The following is a 22858-nucleotide window of genomic DNA, read 5'->3' as shown; positions in this document are numbered from 1 at the left end:
AGTAAAGCATTTTTGAGTCCAGAGAAAGAATATAAGCATTAGGATATGAAAAAGGACTGCGAAATTTGATCTTTTGGGCAAATTTGGTGCTTTTCAGTGTTTTAAATTCTATACTAGCAGCATAGTTAAATATGCCTGTAGTAATGTTCAATATATATTTTTTACTTAAAAGATTAATTAAAAAAAAAAACAAACACAACCCCCTTGTACTAATTTATGCCCTTCATTATTCTTTAAAGGCAAAGGGATTGCAGGGGGTGGAGATAAGGAAAAGTATTCATAGTCAAAATTAAATTAGGACAGGGTAATTTCCATATATCTCCTCTCTTTGAGTGGTTCTTCCAGTTGATGATCTAGATCAGGAGCTGAATATAGATGCTCTCATTCACTTAGGGAGGAGCCTATTTACTTGTATTAACTAGTAAAACTATCCTCAGATAAGAAGTTAACCTTTTAAAATACCTTTGTACCTTCAATTTTGAGTTAATTGTTTGGCTGTGATTCTGTAAGTACATTAAAAAGGGCTTCACTGGGAAAGTTTAGTTCCATATTGAATATTGTTCATAAAGGAAAAAGCTGTGATGGTTCTTTTGCCTTTTTCCACTGGGGAAGTCAGACTAAGCTGAGGTATTTGACTTCACAGTTTTCTTCCATCAGTAACAAAGGCCTTGTTTGTCAGGTGTTGCTTATATCTGTACAGTGTCAGTTCTTTGACCCAGTGCAGCTTAAAACTAGTATTTTTTTAAGTAGCTGTGCTCCTGACAAGAGAATCTAGTTGCTTCCAAAGGCCAAGTGTGGAAAAATGCAGTAGAAAATTTTTTTCAGTGATGTGAACAAATGTGAGATGAGACAAATACAAAGAACAGGTACAGTGACTAAAAATCTATGTTAGTAATCCATTCTTGTAGAGTAGAATTGTGACTGTTAGGAGGTACATCTGTACTATTTGTGAATTTTATGAGTGCTCTAACTGGTTGTTCGTTATCTTGGATAAATCATCCATATATTTCTCGTTAGTGTAATTAATAGTTTGCTCTGTATTTGATGTGCAACATACTGATGTGAATGGTTGCGTTTATTTTGTAAATTCAGGTAGATTGAGAGCAGTTTAACATAGTGGAAAGCTGATTTTCTTCTTAGAATAAGGAGACGATATCCTTGACAGGTGTTTCTTATTTCTGTTTGTAATTAATACCATTTGCAGCACTCTGGAGTTTTTCAGGCCTCTCTTTCTGACACAAGGAGTTCATAGAGAGTGCTGTTATCTGTTTTCTTTGATGTCTTGTACCTGGGCTTTAGTTTGTTAGCCCATCTTTAACGGCTATGCTGCATCCATGCTGTTGCCTATGCTGTTAGGTAGGGTTTGTCATCCTCTCCTTTGCTCCCACTTCAGCTGTTGTCTTACACGTGAGTTTTCCATAACAAGAACTGCCTTTAGATATTTGGAAAATACCTACTGCCTTGTAAAGCAGCCTGTAAAAACAGTCTGGTTGCAACTTCAGTGTTTATCTAAGTGGAAAAGTAATTTTAAAATGCTTAATCTCTATGTAGTTGGACCTTGATGCAATATAACTTAGAAAAACAGAAGAGTCAGCACTTAGACTGATCCAAAGCTAATTGAAGTTGAAGGACAGGTTCCCTTTGACTTCAAAGGGCTTTGAATCAGCAAAATCTTAGTGAGGTTTTGGTATTTGTGACACTCGTGAAATAAACTGACTAAAATGTAAGCAGTTAAATAGCTTTATTGGCTTTGAAAATTTTAACTGAATTTGTTTAAACTTACAAGGATTATATGCACACATAGTAAATGTGTATGAAGATCTTCATGTCTTACTTTTTTAACTTCCTAGAAACCAAGAGTCTGGGAAATTGAAGGAAGTGGAAGGGCTTTTGGGAATGTTAGCTGCTGGCACTGCAAGACCTCTGAATTTTAGTGAATAAGTGAGTGCACAATCTGGCTGAGTTACTGCTTTGGAATCAAAGTGCTTTTATATCTGTCTGCAGTACAGCCTGGGTGTTGTGAACATACGTATGTGCTAAATGAGAAACACTGTCCTTCAGGCATCATGAGAAGGACTGGTGTGTGATTTAGAGAAGGTGAGCCAAAACACGCCTGTTTAATCTTACCTGGATAATTTTTTAAAACTGAGTTTGTTTTCAGAACTGTATTATAAAGATGACTTTTTAAAAACATTCAAGACAGGGGTTTAAGACTAGTGAAGTGAACTGAGTTAATGACAGTGAATGCTGGAAAATAGAAAAGGTAAATTTTAGCATTGTTTTTAAGGATTAACTTGCATTACTTGTGAGGACAAAAAGACCAATATTTCAGGGTTAGACTGCAGATTGTTTGTAAGAAGCAGCAGTTCCTTTAATACAGTGTTGCTTCCTTTCTTTCATATCACTGTAAGGATTGAACAAATATGTCTCTGCCGGCTTTTGTAAGTTGTATCAGATAGTGTCATATCAGATCGCTTGTCCTCATTCTATCTGCAGAAGACAGAATTTGCATTAGTTACATTCAAGTGTATGCATCTATCTACTGTGACATCTGAAATACTTGATTTGGGTATGACTTAGAGTAGAGAAATTTACAGAATAGGATAGTAAAGCCTGTGGATTCTGTTCTATAACTAAATATAGACATAACTGTATTATTCTTACAGTCATTAAGAATTTGGGGAAACATTGCTTCTACATGTGTACTACTAATCAAGTAACTCCATTTTGGATTTAAACTAGAGTTATTGTTAAAGAGAGATAAAATGTATGCATCTGTTATTAACTGTTGAAAATCAGTATTAGACAATCTGGACTTTTCTGTGAAAGTGCTGTCATTTTAGAGAACCCGTGTTAGTTTTGGATTGTACAGATCATATTTTCAAAGCTCTATTCACTGATGTCTTGTCTGAACTTCAAAGATTGAGGAGGTTCTGCAAATTTGGCCATGAAAATGAAGAACTCAAAAAGAGGACATTCTAAGTACTAGGTACTAGTAAATTCTTCCTTTTTTTCTTCCTCCTTAACAATTCTGAACTACCAAGAATACTGGTGCCTTAAGGGAGAAAACTTTGGTTTCATATCAGTGAGCATATCTTCCTTTAAAAAGCTGACATACATTTCAATAGAAGAAAACATTCTGTCACATGTGGATTCCTACTCCTCGTTTCTTTTTACTGTTATATTATTTGAAAATCAAGCCATGAATTAATTCCAAATGTTAGCAAAAATGCTGCTTCATTACTCCATGAAACCCTTCCATAACAGGAGAAATTTTAAAATTATATTTAACACAATACTTTGGAGTTTTATTAGCTTGAGGTTTAGAATGTTTCCTTGATTTTCTAATCCATTTATCTGTTAATTTATATGTAATGTTCTTCAGCGGTAGACCTTCTTTTTGATTAAAAAATTGTGTAGTCTTAAGTACTTGCAGGATCAAAAGCCAGGCACAGCCTGTTTCCCTTTAAAGGCACCTGTTTTTTTCAGTTGCTGTCCAAGTGGAAAATTGGAAAGAAATTGTTGTGCTGTCAGGTGGCATTAGGGCATTACATAGCTAAAAATTGTATGTATCCTTTTTTGAGAGTAGTACATGTAGGAAGGTGCAGATTTCAGAAAACATCATGGGAGAGCTGAGTAAACTACACTTAAATCATGTGTCCTTCCAAATTTTTTGTAAAAACTGACCTTTTTAGAGAAACAGGGACAGTTTGGGGTTTTTTTTTAAGAGGTTTGAATGCAGAACTGAAACAGTTTCAAGTAAGATCTTTATACCCTGGTCCTGAGCAGGAAAAGTAAATGTTCCCTTTGGAAAGCTCTCTGAATGCAGTTTCTTAACAATAAGAATATGCTATTTTTGAATGAGAGAGAGTAAAATTATTCATACTAAGGTGTGGCTTTATTGCACATAAAGCAATGCATTAAAGGGGCAGTTTAGAAACTGCTGGCTTAACTGTATCTACAACAATATATTTTATTTCCTGTGCATCTGTACCCAGAGCCGGACTAATTCTGCTTTATAGTAGGTATGATTGTTAGTTACTTTGATTTGTAATCCACCTCTTTCCCCTTGGATGCAGGTGTTGCTTTGCCAGTGAATTTTACTGTTCATCTTAGACTTTGGAGCTCATGTCCCAAAGGTCTTCTTTTATCCATGCCTAATATGTTACTTGCTGTCCTAAACAATCTAGTTGTGTGAAAGTTTAGCCTGCCTATGCGTTCTTCTACCACCAGCAGCCACTTTCAGATTTGTTCTACCAATTTGCTCTCCTTTTTCATTATGAAGCAGCTTAAAAAAGAGTAAATTCCACAGTTGGAATGTGTATTCTTAAAGGGATGCTGTCAATATAAAAGTAATTGTAGTCACAGTTTATTATAAATGTAGATCTTTGGCATACTACTTCTTGTATTTCTCTATTTAAATGAGACCATCGAGGAAAATTAATTTTGTATGTGAATTATAAATTTTGGAAGGCAAAGAAGCTGATGGGGGGAAAAAATATATGAGTGTTTCAGATTTCAGTATGCTGTGCTTGTTTTGAGTGCTGCATATGTGATTCTTGGAGGCTATGAGCAGATGAACAAGTTATTGAGAAATAGCATCAAGGGTGAGCTGTCCATATGGAGTAAAAAAAGACAGGATTGTGGTTCTTTGTTATGCAAGGGCACACGTGTGGCACATCAGAGTTCACTTACCCGCTCAGACCTGTGGCAGCATGTTTATGACCTGGACCTTTGTTATTATGGTTTGCTTGCTTACAACTTCCCAGGGAGAAAGTGCCTTCTGCTTTGTTCCCAGTTCCATCCTACTGCTTGAGTCTTGAGAAACATCCATTCTAGCCATTGTTACCAGACCCTGGCTGTCCTATTTCCCTGGGTGGGATGGTGTTTGAGAACTGCTTTTGTGTTTAAGACATTCGGTATTGTCCCCTTCTTCCTTTTGTGAAGAGGGTGAAATATGGAGGAGTTTGGTAAGTTTTCGTCATAAGAAATTGGGCTGAAAAAAGAGGAAAGGTTACAGTCTCCTTCTGCTTAGTGGGATTAGTAAAAGAGACTGTGGAGGAGGCCACCGAGCACACACTCAGCAAGTTTTGAGATGACTGTTTCCTTTGTTAATGGATTATAAAATTGGTGATTAAGTTAGCTGTGTTTCTAAAAAAAACAAACCAACAAACTCAAAGGTTCTTTTTTTTTCCAAATAGAAATAAAAATTGAAAAAATGTATGGACATCAACCTCTTGAAACATTCTTCTTCAGTCCAGTAGAGTAATCTTGCTTTTAGGATATTGTTTTAAGTATAACTTGGATCTTGCCCAAGTTTTCTGTAAGCCTTCCTGCATTTTTATGTCAGTCAACTAAATTTCATTTTCTGATTAACTAATTTTTTCTCACTTTTTGTTGTTTTTGTTTTCAGGCTTCCTTAAGCCAGACTAAATATTGATAGAATGAAAAAATTTAAGAGAAGACTCTCCTTAACCTTGCGAGGAAGCCAGACCATCGATGAATCGCTGTCTGAGCTAGCAGAACAAATGACAATTGAAGAAAACAGCAGCAAAGATAATGGTAAGCATATCTTTCACTTCATAGAAAATGTAAGAATTTTGTCAGCCCCTATTGAAGTGAGCATTGCTGGGGTTTATTCCAGTTTTCACAGTTGCAGGGACTTTCTCACTAACCTTTTTTTTTATTATTTATTTATCTGATATTGCACGAGCCTAGTCCATTCAACAGATTGATATGTTATTACATATTGGTTTGGTTGGCTTTGGTATTGAACTGTTATACAGCTGTTTATCAAAAGCTGCCTAAATTTATCTTTTTATGTCATATGCAGCAAGGCTTATAGGTGCTCTTGCAATATACAAACCCATTGTATGGATTTAGTGGGTCTCACATCAGCTTCATATGGCTTCAAATTCAGTCTGTTCTCAAAATTTTTATTTAGTAATATGATTGACTAATGCGTAAGCATTCCATATAAAATTGTTTACCTTACACTGGTGATGCAATGCAGTAGTCTAAATTCTTTCATGTCTCTCAGTAGTACTTCTCTTCACCAATATGAAGGTGACTAGAAACATTCAGGGTAACCAGCTTGTCTCTGTATGCTTACATAAGTCTTTGGCTGATCCCATAACTGTGCCGGCTGCTGTAAAGTCCACATTAGTGATGATGCCGCTTTTGGATGCAATCTGCAGTAATAATGACTGGAAGAGGTTTTTTTTTTGCTTGTTCTGTTTTCTGGGCTGCAGCATTTAAGTCATATTTCATCTTCAGTGCTGATTAGTGTTATTTTTGGCTTTGCTGATATCTAAGACTTTTTCATGTATCAAGAGATCTGAATTTTATTTTTCTCTTGGTTCACAACAATAAAGCATTCTGAATTCTCCCACTGAAAAGTTACAGGGCCAGGAAATTTCAGCAGAGGTAGAGACATTGGAATTTGCCCAGCAGATTTTTAAAACTCCATTCAAGATACATTGCATACCAAGATTTTGGAAGCAGAATTTACTTTTGACAAAACAAAGCTAGTAATGTTTTTAAATTTTACCTTTAATCCCTGGTAAATTCATTGCTGTTGTCCTGTTTTTTACTGTGGGCCATGCCCAGTATTTTGGGAGACAAGGTTTATTACAACTTTTTATATGTTGATACAACAGGTCTGCTCTGGAGCAACAATTGCAGTATTTTTGCACTGATACCTATTAAATCCTTTCTGAGACACTGAGTTGTCCCACGTGATTTAACTTGTATTTGCCTTTGTTACTGATGCATATTTTTTCAGACCTGTGTATACTTCTGCAAGATTGATTTCATGATGTAAATAAGTGCAAAGAATGTTACTTTCACACTGAGAAATGAACATGAAAAGATTGTTACCAGAATCAATGAGTGTACTGAACAGGGTTGCTGAATTGATTCATTGAAAACTGAATCCAGGAATAAAAAGACTTTACCTTAAACTGGACCATGTCCTGGGTGTCAGCTCGAGGGACAGAGAACACATTAACTTGTTTGCAGAAGCATGAGCTTATGCCATCTTAAACCATCTATAAAACCATTTGCAGCTTGTAATATTTATCTGAGAATAATCCCAGACAGTAATAGTTGGATGTCTGCATGCTTGTCGCTAACTGCGATGAGCTTAACTTGTCAGTAGGTATTTGAGGTGTTAAAATTTGTGAAAAATACAGTTCAAGAAAATGTTCCTAATTGCAAATTAATTACCTAGTTTTTAGTGCTCTTTTTATTTTGCTTTCCATGGTAATTCATTGGCCAAAGGGAATCTTATATATTAAAATTGTGATAATAATATATACTGTGCTTATACATGCAGAACGTTGTTGATGCCTTAGTACAGTTTTCTTGGATACACTCAAGATGTTGTCAGTCCTCTTGAAAAAAGACAGAGAATATAAACTGTACTTTGCTGTGCCTAACCCTTAACTCATCATTTCATGTCATTAAAAAAAGTTTTACTGACACTTGCTACCTTTTTCAGATTCTTCCAGAATGCAGTTATTAGTATTTGTGCTGTCTTTGATCTTGCAGAGGTGAACAGGATACTACATTGTGGATTTTTGTTTTCCTTTGTTTTTCCTTTCCAGCCCTGCTTTTCTTAGAAAGTGGGGCTGGAAAATGCTTGCTGCTCTAGCTAGTCTTGCTTTTCTAAAGGACATTCTAGCTTACCCACAGATGAAGTTATTTTGAATAAGTATTTTTCAGACAGACTGCAGGGATTGGGCTTTGGGCAACAACAACTGTTGGAAAATCAGCCAAGAAATCATTTTTCTCTTTTGCTGAAAGACCAGTTTGGTAAAGAATATCACCTAGAAAAAAATCCTTTAGTGGGCATTTTAAAAAATTTGCTTACAAAAGAATGCTTAAATGAGAGAGGTTTGCCTTGGCCTCTTACAAAATCAGAGTGCTAAAAAAGCCTCTACTAACTCTAAATATCCAGCTGAGACATATGAGAGGGTATAGTCTCTTGAAGAATATTTTATAAAGTGATAGTTGCATTAAGATCTTGAAAGTGCATCCTTTACTGTGGTGCTGATCTCAGGAGGCAGGAGTAATCATCTCCTTAGTTCTGCTTTTAAGAATAAACAGCTCCTTTACCCTGTGGAACAGAGAAACAAATGTGCCCAGTTAACAGGCTTTGAATCTGTTCCTAAAGAAACTTAAAAAGCACCGTGTAGTAATTCGAAGCATGCCAATATATTAATCTACAGAGAATCAAAGTCAGGGATACAAATAATCTTCAGAAAGTGGTTCTTTTTATGTGCTTTATTTTCAAGCATTACATTATGAACTTGAGAAATAAGAGTTGAAGGGCACTGAAACTGTGCATTTCAGGTCAGAAGGCAAGACTAGATCCCGAATGCTGAAGGCCTTTACAGCAGAATTTAATTCCATTGTTATTGTCCAGTTCTTTTTCTTTCTAGCAAATCGCTCATCTTGTCTCCTGTCATTCCATGCTGATGGCTGTGTTCACTGAGGGTTATAATTTTATACATGCTAGTTTTTTCCTTCCTGGGAAACAGCTGTGTTACTGGGTTATAGAGATTGTAGAGACTGTGTCCATAGAAAGCCACATCTATGCTGACCTAGAATCTAGACACATCTCCATCTGATTTATATCCTGTGAGATACTTATATATATATAAGTATATATATATATATATAAATATATATATCCTGTAAAAATCTTTATTATATGTTGTAATTCAGTACTGCCATTCCAGATGTAAATGTAGATCACTAGATGCATGGTACTAGGGACCTTTCCTTATGGTCACCTTTTTGCAATAACTTGTGTTGTTCAGCCCCCTGCCAAATGTTTTTTCTCCCACAACAATTGCCTGTGATTTCAAGTTAACTGCAGCTCCCATCCAGAGGCCCACCTTGTCATTAGCTCCAGCTTTGAGTGGGTTGTTTCAAGATTCAATATACAGTATTCCTAATGTAGAACAAATTGTCCCATTTGTAGTTCACGGACATAAAAATAGATCCATAACTTTTGATTTCTTTGCAGTGCATTGTTACCACTGAATCAGCTACCCTTTTGTATGCAGTCTCATTTAATACACAGCCTCCTTCATCGTGTGATGTCAGTACAATCTCAGTATGCATCACTCATCCATGAGCAGCAAAATGGGATTAGCAGGGATCAACCTGTATTGTTCAATGCAATAGCACAGAGCTGTTGCACTGAATATAGAATAACCATTGGGTTTGGGTTTTTTGGAGCACCATCAAATTTTTAAGTGAACAGAAATGTATATATAATTAAATCTTTCTTACAAATTACGTTCATCATAATTGGCTTCTGAGTGAGGAAGCGCTGCCAAATCAGGTCATAAACCATAAAAAGAGAGGGACCAGTGAAATACCTAATAATATATCTGAAGCCTTATGAACTGTGGACTGGGTGAAGTATACTTTGGGCTAGTCTTTTATCCAAGGACAAAAGCTTTTCATGGCCTCTGATGTTTCAACATATAAAACCAATTAGGTGGATTTGTTACTTATTTTTAATTCGTCATACTAACAATGTGCTGGCTTGCTTTTTAAATTCTAGATTTTACCTTAATATTTGTATTTAGACTAATATTAAAAATACTAAACGGTAATTTGTAGGAGTTGACAACTAAATTTGCCCCTGAAATTTTTCTTTGGCAATGACATACTAATGAAACTTGGCTAGGAGTAGCATCCAAATCATGCATATTTAAAGCCTAATTAAGTGTAAAATTTATGCAAATACTTCAAATACATATGATCTCTAATGAAAGCAAAAAATGTGGCTGTATTGTCTAATACTATGAAATGCATTATCACAAACTCCAAGCTTGCTTTTAAGAATATTTGCAAGATGCATTCCAAAATACATCCACAGCTTTTGCATCAATTTTTGAGTAACTTGGAAAGCATTCTATTCTGTTGGGTTTTTTTGGTACACATGTACATAATAAACCAAAAAAGGTGAAATTCTGATAGAAATGGCTACATGAATTTGTAAAATAATGCTTTTCTCCATTTGGTCTCTTTTAGCTCAGTGATGTGATCATAGGATCCAGTCTCATGAACACTTGCATAATTTTTTTGTAATTTTACAGGTGTGAGTAATAATGGAAGGATCAGCTACGGTAAAGTGCGTAAGTGTTTTTTAGGTTTAAGGCATTAATGACTAGTTAATATTCTGATAAGAGGGATGAATGTTTATAAAAATTAACACATTGCGATACTGTCTCAGAACATCCAAATGCCTTTGTAGTTTTAATCATTTCATGCCATCTTCAACAGAGCTGAGAAATTCCCATTCCATCTGCTATGTATAATTCCTTGAGTGTGGAAGGAAAACAGTGTGTTACAACATATTTTCAAGACAGTGTTCTTGAATTGAAAATATGAGCACAGAAATGCTTACTGGTAATAAATTGGTAAAATTTCTCTGCTGATGTTGGAGGAAAGTATCAGTATGAAGATGTGGGCGGCTAGGGGGAGAAGAAATCCCCAGAATTACTACAGCTCATTCTAGAGCTACAGATTACTGTGAGTAATTGGTAGTTGTCACAGCTCAACACTGATCCTTGTACTGTCCCTTACACTGTACTGGCCATGTTTTTATTATAGTCTATATGTACCGTTCTGTGCTGTGGTCTGCATCCATTTTTGTTATTACTGTTCCGTATGGTTCCTCCATCCCACGTTCGCTGCACAACATAGTGTTCTTTCTTCCCTTCTGTTTTAATTTGCTTCTTCCCACAAAACCTAGAGGCTCTGTTCATATGTGGAAGTGCTTATAAAGCGAAATGAGCATGAAAATTCAGTGCCTGAAAGCATGCTGCAGAGACCTGTAGTCTGGGAGGGCTGTGTGGGGGCTTTGTCCACTCATAAGTGTTTTTCTTAGAAGTAGAATGCAAGTTTGGCAGGGAGCGTAATGTTGAGATGCAAAAGTGAACTCTGTAAATACACCAGATTTCTGTTAGTGTAGGCTCACTGATGAATATGCAGAGCTACTTTTCTCAAATAGTATTCAGGTGGAGTCATTAAGTACAGGAAAGTAAAATAGACATAACTAGCCAACACTCTTTCTGAAAGTAGGGCAAAGAGGAGCAGCCAGATCCCCTGTTCTCTGGTTTGGTTGGCAGTATGGTGTCACAGATTGGGAGTTGTGTGTGTGAGTGCAAGGATGGAGGCCAGGAATACTTGTATCTTTGCTGTATTGACTCGCATTGAATTAAATTGTAGCTGAAATATTTTTCTGAAGGATTCGGTATAGTGTGATGCCTTTTGCAGTTACAATTTTAAACTGATGATGTGTTAGACTTTTATAATTTGAGGTACAGAACCAGCATGCCTATGTTCCAGTACAGGTTCTGATGACCGAAAATATTATCTGAGTATTATCTTCTAAGCAGTATGAAATACATAAATCTTAAAGGCAGGGTTTTGGTTTTGAATATATTTCAACTGATTGTGATCTTTTATTGTTTTGGTACCCAGACTGAAGGCAAAACCTCACTCTATATGAAGTCAACTTTGAAAGGCTTTTTATAGTGTTTTTTAGATGTCTTGATCTCATTCTTTGCCTTGTGGATTTGTTTTTGTAGTTCAAACAGACAGAAAAATTTCTGTCCTTTCTGTCCTAAATTTAAAGGTTTATAGGATGTTACGGTGCCATTTTAATAACTGAGATACTTAATTTCTCAGAAGAAGTTGACAACTGTGTTTCTTCTTCAGGGTTATATTAGCATATTTTTTCAAATATTCTACCAATATTTTTTGCCTTGTGTTGTGCAGGTGAAGAACATTTGCTCTGGAATAACTGCTGTGCTAAAATGGATTAATTTGAGCAATGGGAGTAATCCCTTGAAGTTTTGCCAAGTTCTCAAAATTATAGTATTCAAGAGTTTTGAAGATTTAATCTTAATGTTTAACGAAAAATACTGGTAATTTAAATTGTATTGAGTGGTTGCTCTGTTTTTAGAGTGACTAATGTTTTCCTGGGTATCACATAACAGAATCCAAGGAAACAACTCCATAAAATAATCTATAAATACACAGTATTTTGTAGTGTTCTTCATCCAGCTCCTGGAGGGTACATATATAGCAAGTGTTTTGCTACTTTGGGTTATTTAAATGTGTCTTCTATGGAAGCTGTCACCTGCAATCAACTAATTTTACTGAGTGGGTCTGACTGCCTTACAGCATGTAATTAAATATTAATATATAGTGCAGCATGCCAATTCTATAATATCAGAAATTCACCTGCTTACAGCCTAGATTTTCTGAAGAAATAAGGGCTTGTTGACAACAGCTTCTTCGGCAGTTTATTCAAAATATTTTATATTTCAAGTAAAAAAAAATCAGGTTTTGTTATGTAAAAACTGAATAATCATTAGCAGAGCCTGACATTCAGATCAGGTAAATGAATGTGTAGTAGATGATGCAGAAATATGAGTAAGTTATATGACAGTGGCACTTGAGAAGCCTACATAAATAGTTTTAAAGGGTTTTGATGATGCATTGCAAGCTTCATGAATACAAAGCTGTTCAGCGAATGAATATTTCATTTCAAAAATGTCGATTTTTGACACTTTTCCATTCTCTATCAAATTGAAAATGATAAAAAAAAACCTTGGAAGCTTTCTGGAGCAAGGATGAGGTCAAGGTGGTGGAAAAGAAACTGCATTGAGTCCTGTCCTATAAAATCCAGTAGTGGATTCTCGAGACATTTAGTGAGATTTAGTGGGTTACACTTGAGCCTGTCCAAAGTCAAGTTGTAGCTAAAAGTGTCAAGTGAGGTTCTGCCTCCATCATTCTGCCAGCAGCTGTGCTCTGTATACCCCGTAGTGATCTAGTTCAAAAACTTAATCAAAATTACATTTCCTTTTTATTGGGGACTGAGGGAAAGAACCTTGAGCCACATGTTGGTAGAAGCAGTGAATTGTGGCAGGCACAAAGATTCATCCTTACTTAGAATATGGAACATGCCTGGATTCAATCCCCATTCTGTACCTAAATCAGTAATCATAAGCGCTAAGTCTCCAATGTCTCTTATTTGATTAGAAAATCTCCACGTGTACTTCCACTTTATTTATATGAATTTAAAATACGTATTTATATGATTTACATGTCCAGAATGGATAGCGTTTGTGGACTCAAACATTTGTTTGCAGACATACTCAGCTCTGTCAGAGATGTTTAAGGGAAAATGAAACCTTGTATGACTGGTTATTTTATTCTTTATTAAAGCTAGTTGAAGAAAATACCACTGCCAAATTCAGGCAGTGAAATCTGAAGAACAGCTTGGTTTCCCTGTCACATAATAGAGATACTCATGGGACATAAAAAAAGAAAGAGATAGTTGAGTATTTGGTAATATATATTCATAAACATTGTATTAAAATGCATTTACATTCCTAATGAAAACTCTTTTTAATCCACCAGCTGACTGACATGTGACAGTATATCAGTTGCTGAGGCTTTGCAAAGAAATGCCAGGCAATTCTGCAGGCTCTCTGGAGCTCAGTTTAAGTAAATCCAGTTAAGTAAATCCAACACAGGAAAGAAAGTGGTAGTGTGGGTCTTTGTTATCATAGATGGATGAGGAAGAGAGAAATTGTGGATTAATTGAAAAATTGCTTAACTCAGGAGTAATTTCAGGTCGAGGTTTGTGATTAATTTAAATTGCAATTAGGAAGAAAACGAGGTATCTTTATGAAACTGTTTGGTTTAGTTAATTTCTCGGAAAGATTTCTTAGTTATATACACTGCTGTTCTACGTGACTCTGGTAGTTTTCATAATTACGAAGCAAAAAAAAAAAAATCACTTCCACTTACGTTCAAATATACCACTTCACAACTCAAATGAATTTTCATTCTGGTTTTGTATGTTTGTTAGCATTGGTGCTGGCGTTATTTCAAACTTAGCAAAGCAGTGGTACCTTACTGGGTACGATGTTTTCTTAAAATATGTGTGTGTATTACAAAACATTTCATTATCTAGCAACTCTTAAACCATTATTAAGCCAGGCTCACTGTATTTTGAGCAGTGTGTTCTTTGAACGGCGCTGTTGTATTTATTTTGGGTTATGCCAATAGTAACGGAAGTTTGAATGACAGAATGTGAGAAGTACAAGAAAATGATCCAAATTATATAAAGGGTTAGCTCAGCACTCACCAAACTTGAACATCGAGTAATACAGCAGTGTGCAGTCACTGCACTGCTCAATGCGTTGCTCAATTTTAAACCTTGCTGAAGGTGCACACTTAAGCAAAATAACATGGATATGGCATTTTAAAAAAAGTGTGCGTTTTTATAGATAAAAAAACTAATGCGCGTATGTAGGTACACTTTTTTAAAGGCTGTCTATTGCAAGAATTGTTCAGGAACAATGAAAAGAAAACCGTGTGATCATCCTGCACATCAGTATAATATTTTAAAATATTCTCATTTAGAATGGTTTGTTTTTTTTACTTTTTTCACACTTAAAGGCTAGATTTGCTTAGTAGGCTGCCTAAGAAATCAAAGGGTTGAAATGGTATTCTCTGAAAGATGAGTCCAAGATTACATGATGTTGAAGCCAAAATAAGAAGAGACTATAACAGCTGATGAAATGCATTTTAAAAAGAACCCCTGAGAAGTCTCTGTTTCCGCTTGTTGCTGTTAGTTAAGGATTAACCCTTGGAACGGCCATAAGAACACACAGCAACATGGTCCCCTCTCAAGATAGGAAAGAGAGAGACACTTTATTGTAACACCCACTCCTTAAATATACTCGAACACTATTCCAGAGACAGCCCATTGGTCAGAGCGGGCAGCACCTCTTGCACAGATGTTTTCATTATAGACAGCAGAGTTCTCAAAATACACACTCTGTAAACAGTGGCAGGTGCCTTTGTTTGTTCCTAGGAAAACCTCTGCCCCCAGGCCAGCCCTTGGGAAAGCCCCATGTTCTCACGAAGCCTTCCCACGAGCAACTGTGTATCCACATCAGCTTGTTTTCCCTATCAGTTTGTTTTATCAGTTTGGAGTTAAAGATTATAGAATAGAGTGAGGAAAGAGAGCTGGAGATAAATGGTTGATAAGAGCCTTTATTGGAACGGTTGTGCCAGTGACAGCCAGCACAAGTGAAGTGCCCAGGTGCTGCAGAAATCTTGTGCTACATGTAAGAACAAGCTGGAGTTCTGCCTATCTGTGCTGAATGACATTTGAGGACAAGTCCAAGATTAGAGCCCAAAATACAGCATCATTTCCCCAGTGTACTGTATCAGTTTCTAGCTCGGAGACTTACTGAACTAGGCAAGTCTCTGTGTGGTTAGTAACCCTGAGCAGATTGCTTGTTCAGTCTCCCCTTGAGTCTTGCAAGTTTGGTTAGTTTTAGCATCCTGTGGCGGGGAGTTTGCACAGAAGAATCATTTTGCGTGCAGTATGGAACCTGCCATGGCTGGCTTTTTCACTCTTGTGCTGAAGGAGGTGGTGGATGCAGAGGATTCCCAGGTTCCCTCTCAGCCCTGCACTGAGTCTGTGGGTTGTATCAGCTTCTACTGTTGTAATTTAGGTGAGAGAGTAAGACCAGATTTGTGCATGATCTCAAAATGCAGTAGATCCACACACTAGCACAGTAAAATTTTTAGTGGATTTTTACTCACCTTTTAATTCCCATCATTCATTTTGCCTGTAGCTGAATATTAAACCAACAGCAGCATGTGGTTACTGAGTTTTATTTACCAAGTACAGTGACAGTAAAGTAAGGGATGTTTGTGAGTTTTATATAGGGAAAACATTTTTTAAAAATAAACCAAGCCTATAATCACAAAAATAAAATTATAAGAAGCAGTTTTTATAGACATATGTAGTAAAGGCATGTAACTTTTACACTTTAGATGCATTTTATTCAAGCCCAGACAGTTGACTAAACTCACACCTTATTGCTTTAAATATAGTGATTCAATGTATTAATAATTCTGGAAAAAATGAAGTGAATTAAATGAAATTGTAACTTCAGAAGAAGTACTTGTGGGACTTTGGAGAAGAGAGAGTTAAGTAGTTTTTTCAAAAGCACTTTATTTAACTCTTGTATCTCATAAAGGCATGAAAACTGCAATAAACAGTCTTGTAAGTTAATTCCCAGCAAGAGTTTGCTTGATCATCTTCAATATTTGTTCCAGCTCTTGGCTGTTACTGTTGCATTTGCAGGGAGGAGGTAAGTTAATGCAGAATTCATGGAACTGTTTCTTTAGAAGCTCCTAGCATACAGCAATGCACACTGAATTGTTTTTAACAAATACACTTACCAAAACATAAGCCTATGTGTTATACCATCATATGCCATTCAATCCCTCCTTTTTGTAAATTAACATGTATCAGGATTTTAAAAGCCCATTTATAAATAACTAGTATTAATAATTGTCTTAGTCAGAAATGCAGTGTCATGTGAGTGTTCTTATAACCTTCACTTCATTGTCTGCCAGCAGTTATGCCTGTGCTACTACATGACCTAAATTATTGTTACAAAATTTTATAATGGGCTCCACAGTTTAGTACAGTACTTAGGACAGTGAAGGAAGGTAATAGTTGCTTATGATGACAAAAGTTATTTCTGTATAATTGGATCTTATAATATCAACCATTTATCTTTCATTTTTATATAAATTTACTTATTATTGTGATCTGTATTTATCCTTATATTTGAACTGAACTTTGCATATGTTAGGATATTTTAGGAATTTTGTTTTAAACTGTGATACATCCAAATTTACCAGTGCCATGAGAAAAATTGATTTTTTAAATAATCATCTCTGTACATCCTACAGTCATGTTAGTAATGAACATAAAACTCAGTCTCTACATAGACATTCAGTGTATTCATAAATTCTGGTCTCTTACATATTGCACAGTTCATGAAGGTAGATTTCTTTTAGCGTGAGTAGACAAAATTCATAACGTACAAGGTATTATACATTTGTTCACCACTGCATGCAAACTCAGTGGGAGGTGTTTAGGCTGGAAACTTAAGTTCAAACCAAATTAGCAAGAAAGTTGGAAAACAAAAAGCAGATGTCAACTTATCAAAAGCAGTAGTTGTGCTGAATGTGAACCTGTGTCTTGTCACATGGAAGTGGTAATAGATTCTACTAAAAATTGATGAGGAATTTGCTGCCTGCTGCCCTAGGATAAATCTGCTGTTAAAGGCACGCAACAAGGAAGTTGGTTCCACTCTTAAGACAAAAGGGTGATGCAGACTATTAGAACAGAAAGAAGCATTTGGGACAGAGATATACAGAGGTTTGAAGACTCTGGTCATACTTTACAAACATATACACAGATGTATGGTGTATTTTTCCTCATGTTCACCTACTCCCACACTGTGTTTATGAAGGATGCTAATGAAAGGATGCAGGCAGGTTTGTAACAGTGCTGACATGTCCTTTCTGTTTTTGGCCTGCAGCATGTTTTTTTTCCCTAGGGCTTTTCTTTTTTTCCCTGCAGCAGCTGAGTTAATGTTTTTTGTCTCACTGTGTTATTCATGTTTATATGCAAAAATTCCTTGCATAATTATTTCTTAAGGTCATTGACCTGTCCTTGGGTAATTCTGTCTGTGTACTTCTGTCTCTGCTTCAGACTAATCATAATTATGTGTCTAGAAGGTTTTTGTATATGTGGGGAGGGAGGGTGTACCCTTCAGGATCCTGTTTTCCTTAGGTTTTTCGGCATTTATTGCTGTTCCTTTCCTTCACCATTGAAATTCTGCTTTCCATAAAATCTGTTCTCCTAGCTATATTATTCTTACTCCCTTTTTTTGAAAGGGAAAGTAAGATTTTGAGATCCCTGCATGTGGGTATATAAGGTGGAGTGATGAAATAGCATTCCAGACTGCTCCCTGTCCCAGGAGGCACAAGTGAAGCTCTGAGCACACCCTGGGAGCAGTGGCTCCAGTGGGTGCTGCTCCATTCAGTAGCACTCACACTGTGGTTGCTCAGTGCGTGGCTGCTGCCTTTTCTGTCTTCTGAATAATACCACACATGAATCTGTAATGTTAATAAGAATCAAATAATGGAAAAAGAAAACTACTTGAATCTCAGCTGTTCTTTGGGCATAGCTTCTGTTCCTTTTCCTAGTATGGGGAGAGTGCTTTCATGTAGCTGCCAGATGACTCTGATCTCATTTTCTGAAGTGAGAGTTTTTAATCTTTATTTTCTTGTATGAATGACTTCATTGGTGGTTCTGCTAAGTCCAGTGTTGTGACAGTCAATGCAAGTGGACATCTGTTCTGCTTCTTTTGGGGGTAAAAAAACTGCTCATGTTTTCAGAGTTAGACTCCTTCTGGGGCCATGTCTATCCTTGAGGGCTAGTCCACGTGTAGGAATCAGATTGCTGAGGGAACATGAATGCCCAAATTTCTGGTCAGACTTGTAAATAAGATTTAAAAATTTCTAACATTTCATTCTCTTAGAAAATGCTTATCAATGATTATAACTTTTTTCTAAAAATCTCTGTGAACCATCTGAAACACAATCCAGTCGAAAGCCAAAATAAAAAACTGAACGCTAAATTTTTCTGATACCCTGTAAGTTAATAACTTTAATTATGTTATGACAGCTCTGGGAGGTATAGACAGGTATGGTTACTTCTAAAGATCTCCAGTGGCAAGGCTTTGGTACTTTGGACCCACAAGAATTTTGAGAGGGAGAATATTTTTGAAGGCTTAGAGTTGAATTTGCTCATCACAGTTGACTACAGCTCTCCTGTTTAAAAGTAAAGGTGAAACATTGTGCAGTAAGACAGAAGAAAAGAATTCTTCTGGTTTTATTGACGTTCTAAGACTGTATATTCAGGGCATTTACTTGTCCAGCAGCAGAAATTAAATTAAATTAAATTTGGGTAACACTTAATGCCATGTTTTGTACTTGTTTGTTAATAGAGAAATGGCCGTAGTATGGTGGTCTGCTGTTAGCATGAAAGATAATTTTACCAGACTGGTGGTTTCCTGTTTACTAACTCTTTTTTTTTTCTTTCTTTTTTTTTCTTCTGGCATGTTCCTGAAAATCCTCCTTGCTTGTGGCAATGAATATTTTGATCCCTGTGAACTGTAGAGCCTATTGTGAAGAATGGCAGGCCTCCAACGTCTCACAGCATGCACTCCTTTCTCCACCAGTACACGGGATCTTTCAAGAAGCCCCCTTTACGGAGACCACACAGCGTCATAGGGGGCAGCCTCGGCTCTTTCATGGCCATGCCCAGAAACGGGAGCAGATTAGGTAATTTCCCATCTGGTTTGTTTAAACTAATTTTTCTGCGAAAAATGATGTTAGTATTGATTTGTAGCAAGAGGTACAGGTACTCTTAAGTCTCGGAGTATGCAGTAATTCTTTCTGGAGTTGGAGAAATTTGTTCTTAAGGCACCGAATGTCTCTTCAGATTTTCAGGAAGAAAGCAATTAGAAGAACATGTAGAAATCACCCATTAATTTTTTACAAGTTTAAAAGTTACAAAAGTAACAAAATATTCTTTCTTAATACTTTGTAAGGAGCGAGAAGTACGCTGAATGTAATGCGAAAAAACAGAGGATAATGATCTTATATGTGGAATTTTAAAAGTACTGCTGTATTACTTCTCATTATTATAGAGAAAAAGGTTTTTTCAGTGACAAGTTAAGGCCACTCAACTATAATGATCTTTTTATTGTGTTCCTGAGCTATATTTGTGCTTCCGTGAAGCAAATAAGTTATGAAATATTTTTTCTTATTCAAGTAATTTGTCATGTTGCTGCCTCCAGTCACCATTACTGTTTTATTCTGCTTTTATGTTATTTTAAATTATGCTTAATTAATTGATACTAGAAAATGAGAGCAAGTCACACAGCTTAATTAGAGTTTTATTAATTTTTCAGTCTTCTGCCCTCCTTTAGAAGTGTGATAAACTGATCTTCAAGATTAAGCTATGAATTTTCAAAATAGTAGTCAAACCACTTATATCCTCCTCTGGTGTAATACCACTCATCATGTTCAAAAACATGCCTTTTTTACTGCTTGAGTTACCATTCCAACTAAAAAAAAGATGTATATCCTTTTGAATTCGCTCTGGCATCAGTTGCTATCACACAAGAAAACAGGTTTTAGTGTGCACAGTTTGATTACTCTGTCAATTTCTGATTTCACTCAAGTCCTGTACACAGTATTTGCTTTTTCATTTTTGCCAAGCCAAGCTTTAGTTAAGTTGCTAAGAATCTAACAGGAAGAGAGAGTTTAAAAAAAAATAAAACTAATGTCATTAGAGAAATCAGTGTTTATCTGAATATGTAGTCTTTATGGATTATTTGTCAAACTAGATATATATAAACTAAGTACAGGAGCAGCAAAGATATTTTTAAGTACAGAGATGCCTAAACTCTCTTACTTGTGTGTTGCCTTTGACAACAATTTGTAATTTTTTTAAAGTAGTATGGAATAGATGTACCTACAGAGTGTATAATGGAATCACAGAATGGTTTGGGTTGGAAGGGACCTCAGATCATCTAGTTCCACCCTCTCTGCCACGAGTAGGGACACCTTCCACTGGGCCTGGTTGCTCTGTATGTCTATATTAAACACCTCTTTTTACTTTGTATACAATAATGCCTTTTTAAAAACTCCTTATTTGAAGCTACTTGTGCATGTTATATAGAAGTAAAAAACAGGAGTACAAGTATGTGCAGTCGTAATTCCTCTTTCTGCTCCTTTTTCACATCTTTCTTCTTGTTCCTGCCATATGAGAATGGTGATTACTCATCAGGAAGCTGCGGGTTTTCCCTGTTGGGATAATGACATCAGAAACAAAATAGTCAAATATGCTACACTGCATGAGACTTTCCTTTGCTTTCTTCATCCACCCTCTTTTCTTTACAGTTTTTCCTGTATTGCATAGGTAGAAAAGTGGTATCAGAAAGATATCCTTGAAATACCACAAAATCATGGCAGGTAAAGGATGGTTATTTTGTTAAAGAAAACCAGATTAAATTGAGACCCTGCCACAAGTGGATCTTCATGCTGCCTGTGTTTGAATGAGGCTATTGCTATAAAAATTGAATGAGAAGCCCTGGAAGGTTTTGGAGTTTCATTTCCTTTTTGAGCATTGAACTTGAGTATCTGCAGTTGTGATAATGTGTAAAATCCCAAAATATTTTTAATACCATTTCTACTTGGAAATTCTCTATTAGCTTTATGTTTTGTAAAATGCTGTGTAAGGGAAAAGTTTTTGAGCTGTGCCTTTTAAAAAAATTTCTTAGCAATTATTTAAATTTAGTATTCAGTTACCAGGATGATTTTAAATAGCAGAGGTGATTCCCAGACCAGATTGTGAAACGACTGAATGAAGATTTAGCTGATAGATTTTTTTAGTTCACTTGTATCTGTACAGTTTCTGCAGTCTTGTACCTCTGGAAACATTTAGCTTCTGCAGTCCATGATGAAGCCAGAGCTAATAAACATTTTTTGGACCTGACCCAGCTGAATGCAGAACAAATCAGATTGTCCTTGTTCCATATTTATATTAGTGTCACCTCTGGGGAGGCTCCTGGAATGTGCAGAGCTAACTGAAGCTGGCCCTGCTTGTGAACTGCAGTAACAGCCAGGAGAGAGTTAATCCTTGCTTTTGCCAGTTGTGTTGATACAGTTTTGGAGAAGTTTTGTTTAATTGTCATAAATATTATTTGAAAGGAATGATGTTTCCATATAGCTTTCATAGTTCAGTAGGGGTAATGGCAAAGACAATTTCTCGCTATGGCATCCCTCAATTTGAATTATGTGATCACTGAAACTAATCATACAACGTAGCCACTTCATAGAAAAGTAAGCTTTGGAAAAGTACACCTTAGAAGAAATCCCTTATGCAAGTCACATGATATTTTTTTTGGTAATAGTTTGAAATAAGGTGGAAAGATCATGAATTCTCACTCAGTACTAATTAGTGATTTTGATTATGGCTCACTTGGAGGAGTTCTCATTTGCTGCACCATAGGTTCCCTGTATTAATTTCTTCTGTGGTGCATTCCTCATTGCTGAAATGAAGACAGCCTTTTCTTTTAAATGTACTTCTAGTTTCCTTGTTATATTGTATTCATCTACATCAAGCTTTTCATTACATGGCCATTCTGCATATTTAATAAGACATGTAGAGTACATTAAAATAAACGTCTGTATAAGAGAATGGCTTGATATTGCAGTGAAAGCAATTCAATACATTATTGAATGATTAAAACATCTGAAGATTATACAAGCAAGCTTTCATGCAGGTAAACTTGTCTATAGAAAGGCTTAGAGAAATTGGAGAAATATTTGCATGGTTTTCATCACTGCTTATTTAAACATCATTTAAACATCATTTTACCTGTGTAAAAATGATTAAAATATCTGGGTTGATGCCTTAGACTGGGGTATATGCCATTAAAATAATGAACATAAGGCTCTACTAACGCCTTTTTAATTGAATCAAATAAAAGGATGCATTTATATGAGATGATAACACAGTCAAGTTATTTTTTAAAAACTTTAAATTATATCAGTTTAGAAAATAACTAAAACATCTGCAAAGCCTTGTAGATAGAAGCAGTAGGGTATTTAGCCCATTGGAAGTGCATGTGCTTAATGATACACCTTTGGTTCCTCCAGCCAGTATCCTGCATAAACCTTCTTGGTTCTGTGTATGTAGCTTATCCAGGCTTACCAGAATTCATCATATCACAGTGGTATTCAAATTATCATCTTATATAAGTCTGAACTACTGCATTTTTAGACTTGAATGGTACAGACCCTCTTTGTCTTCACACTCCTGATTTATAAAGAAGAGAATCTCCTTGCAGCTACATTATCT

At 36.0% G+C, this 22858-nt stretch overlaps 1 protein-coding gene across 2 annotated transcripts in view; it reads left to right on the top strand.

Annotated features, from left to right (window-relative positions):
- The window catches only part of CDK17 (cyclin dependent kinase 17), a 91859-nt gene that overhangs the window by 31571 nt on the left and 37430 nt on the right, over window positions 1-22858 (top strand). Inside the window, exons 2-4 of one of the 2 annotated variants that reach the window (XM_088165081.1) lie at window positions 5414-5562; window positions 10119-10157; window positions 19105-19269. In XM_088165081.1, the coding sequence (XP_088021207.1) occupies window positions 5445-5562; window positions 10119-10157; window positions 19105-19269 (322 nt within the window). In that variant the 5' untranslated portion in view covers window positions 5414-5444. The remainder of the gene's footprint in view (window positions 1-5413; window positions 5563-10118; window positions 10158-19104; window positions 19270-22858) is intronic. The other variant, XM_014889501.2, reaches the window with a different exon arrangement.

Source organism: Sturnus vulgaris, chromosome 5, assembly GCF_052056855.1.
Source record: "Sturnus vulgaris isolate bStuVul1 chromosome 5, bStuVul1.hap1, whole genome shotgun sequence".
Taxonomy (NCBI): Eukaryota; Metazoa; Chordata; class Aves; order Passeriformes; family Sturnidae; genus Sturnus; species Sturnus vulgaris.
Note: the sequence above shows the minus strand (reverse complement) of the source record. Positions and strands in the feature narration are given on the sequence as shown.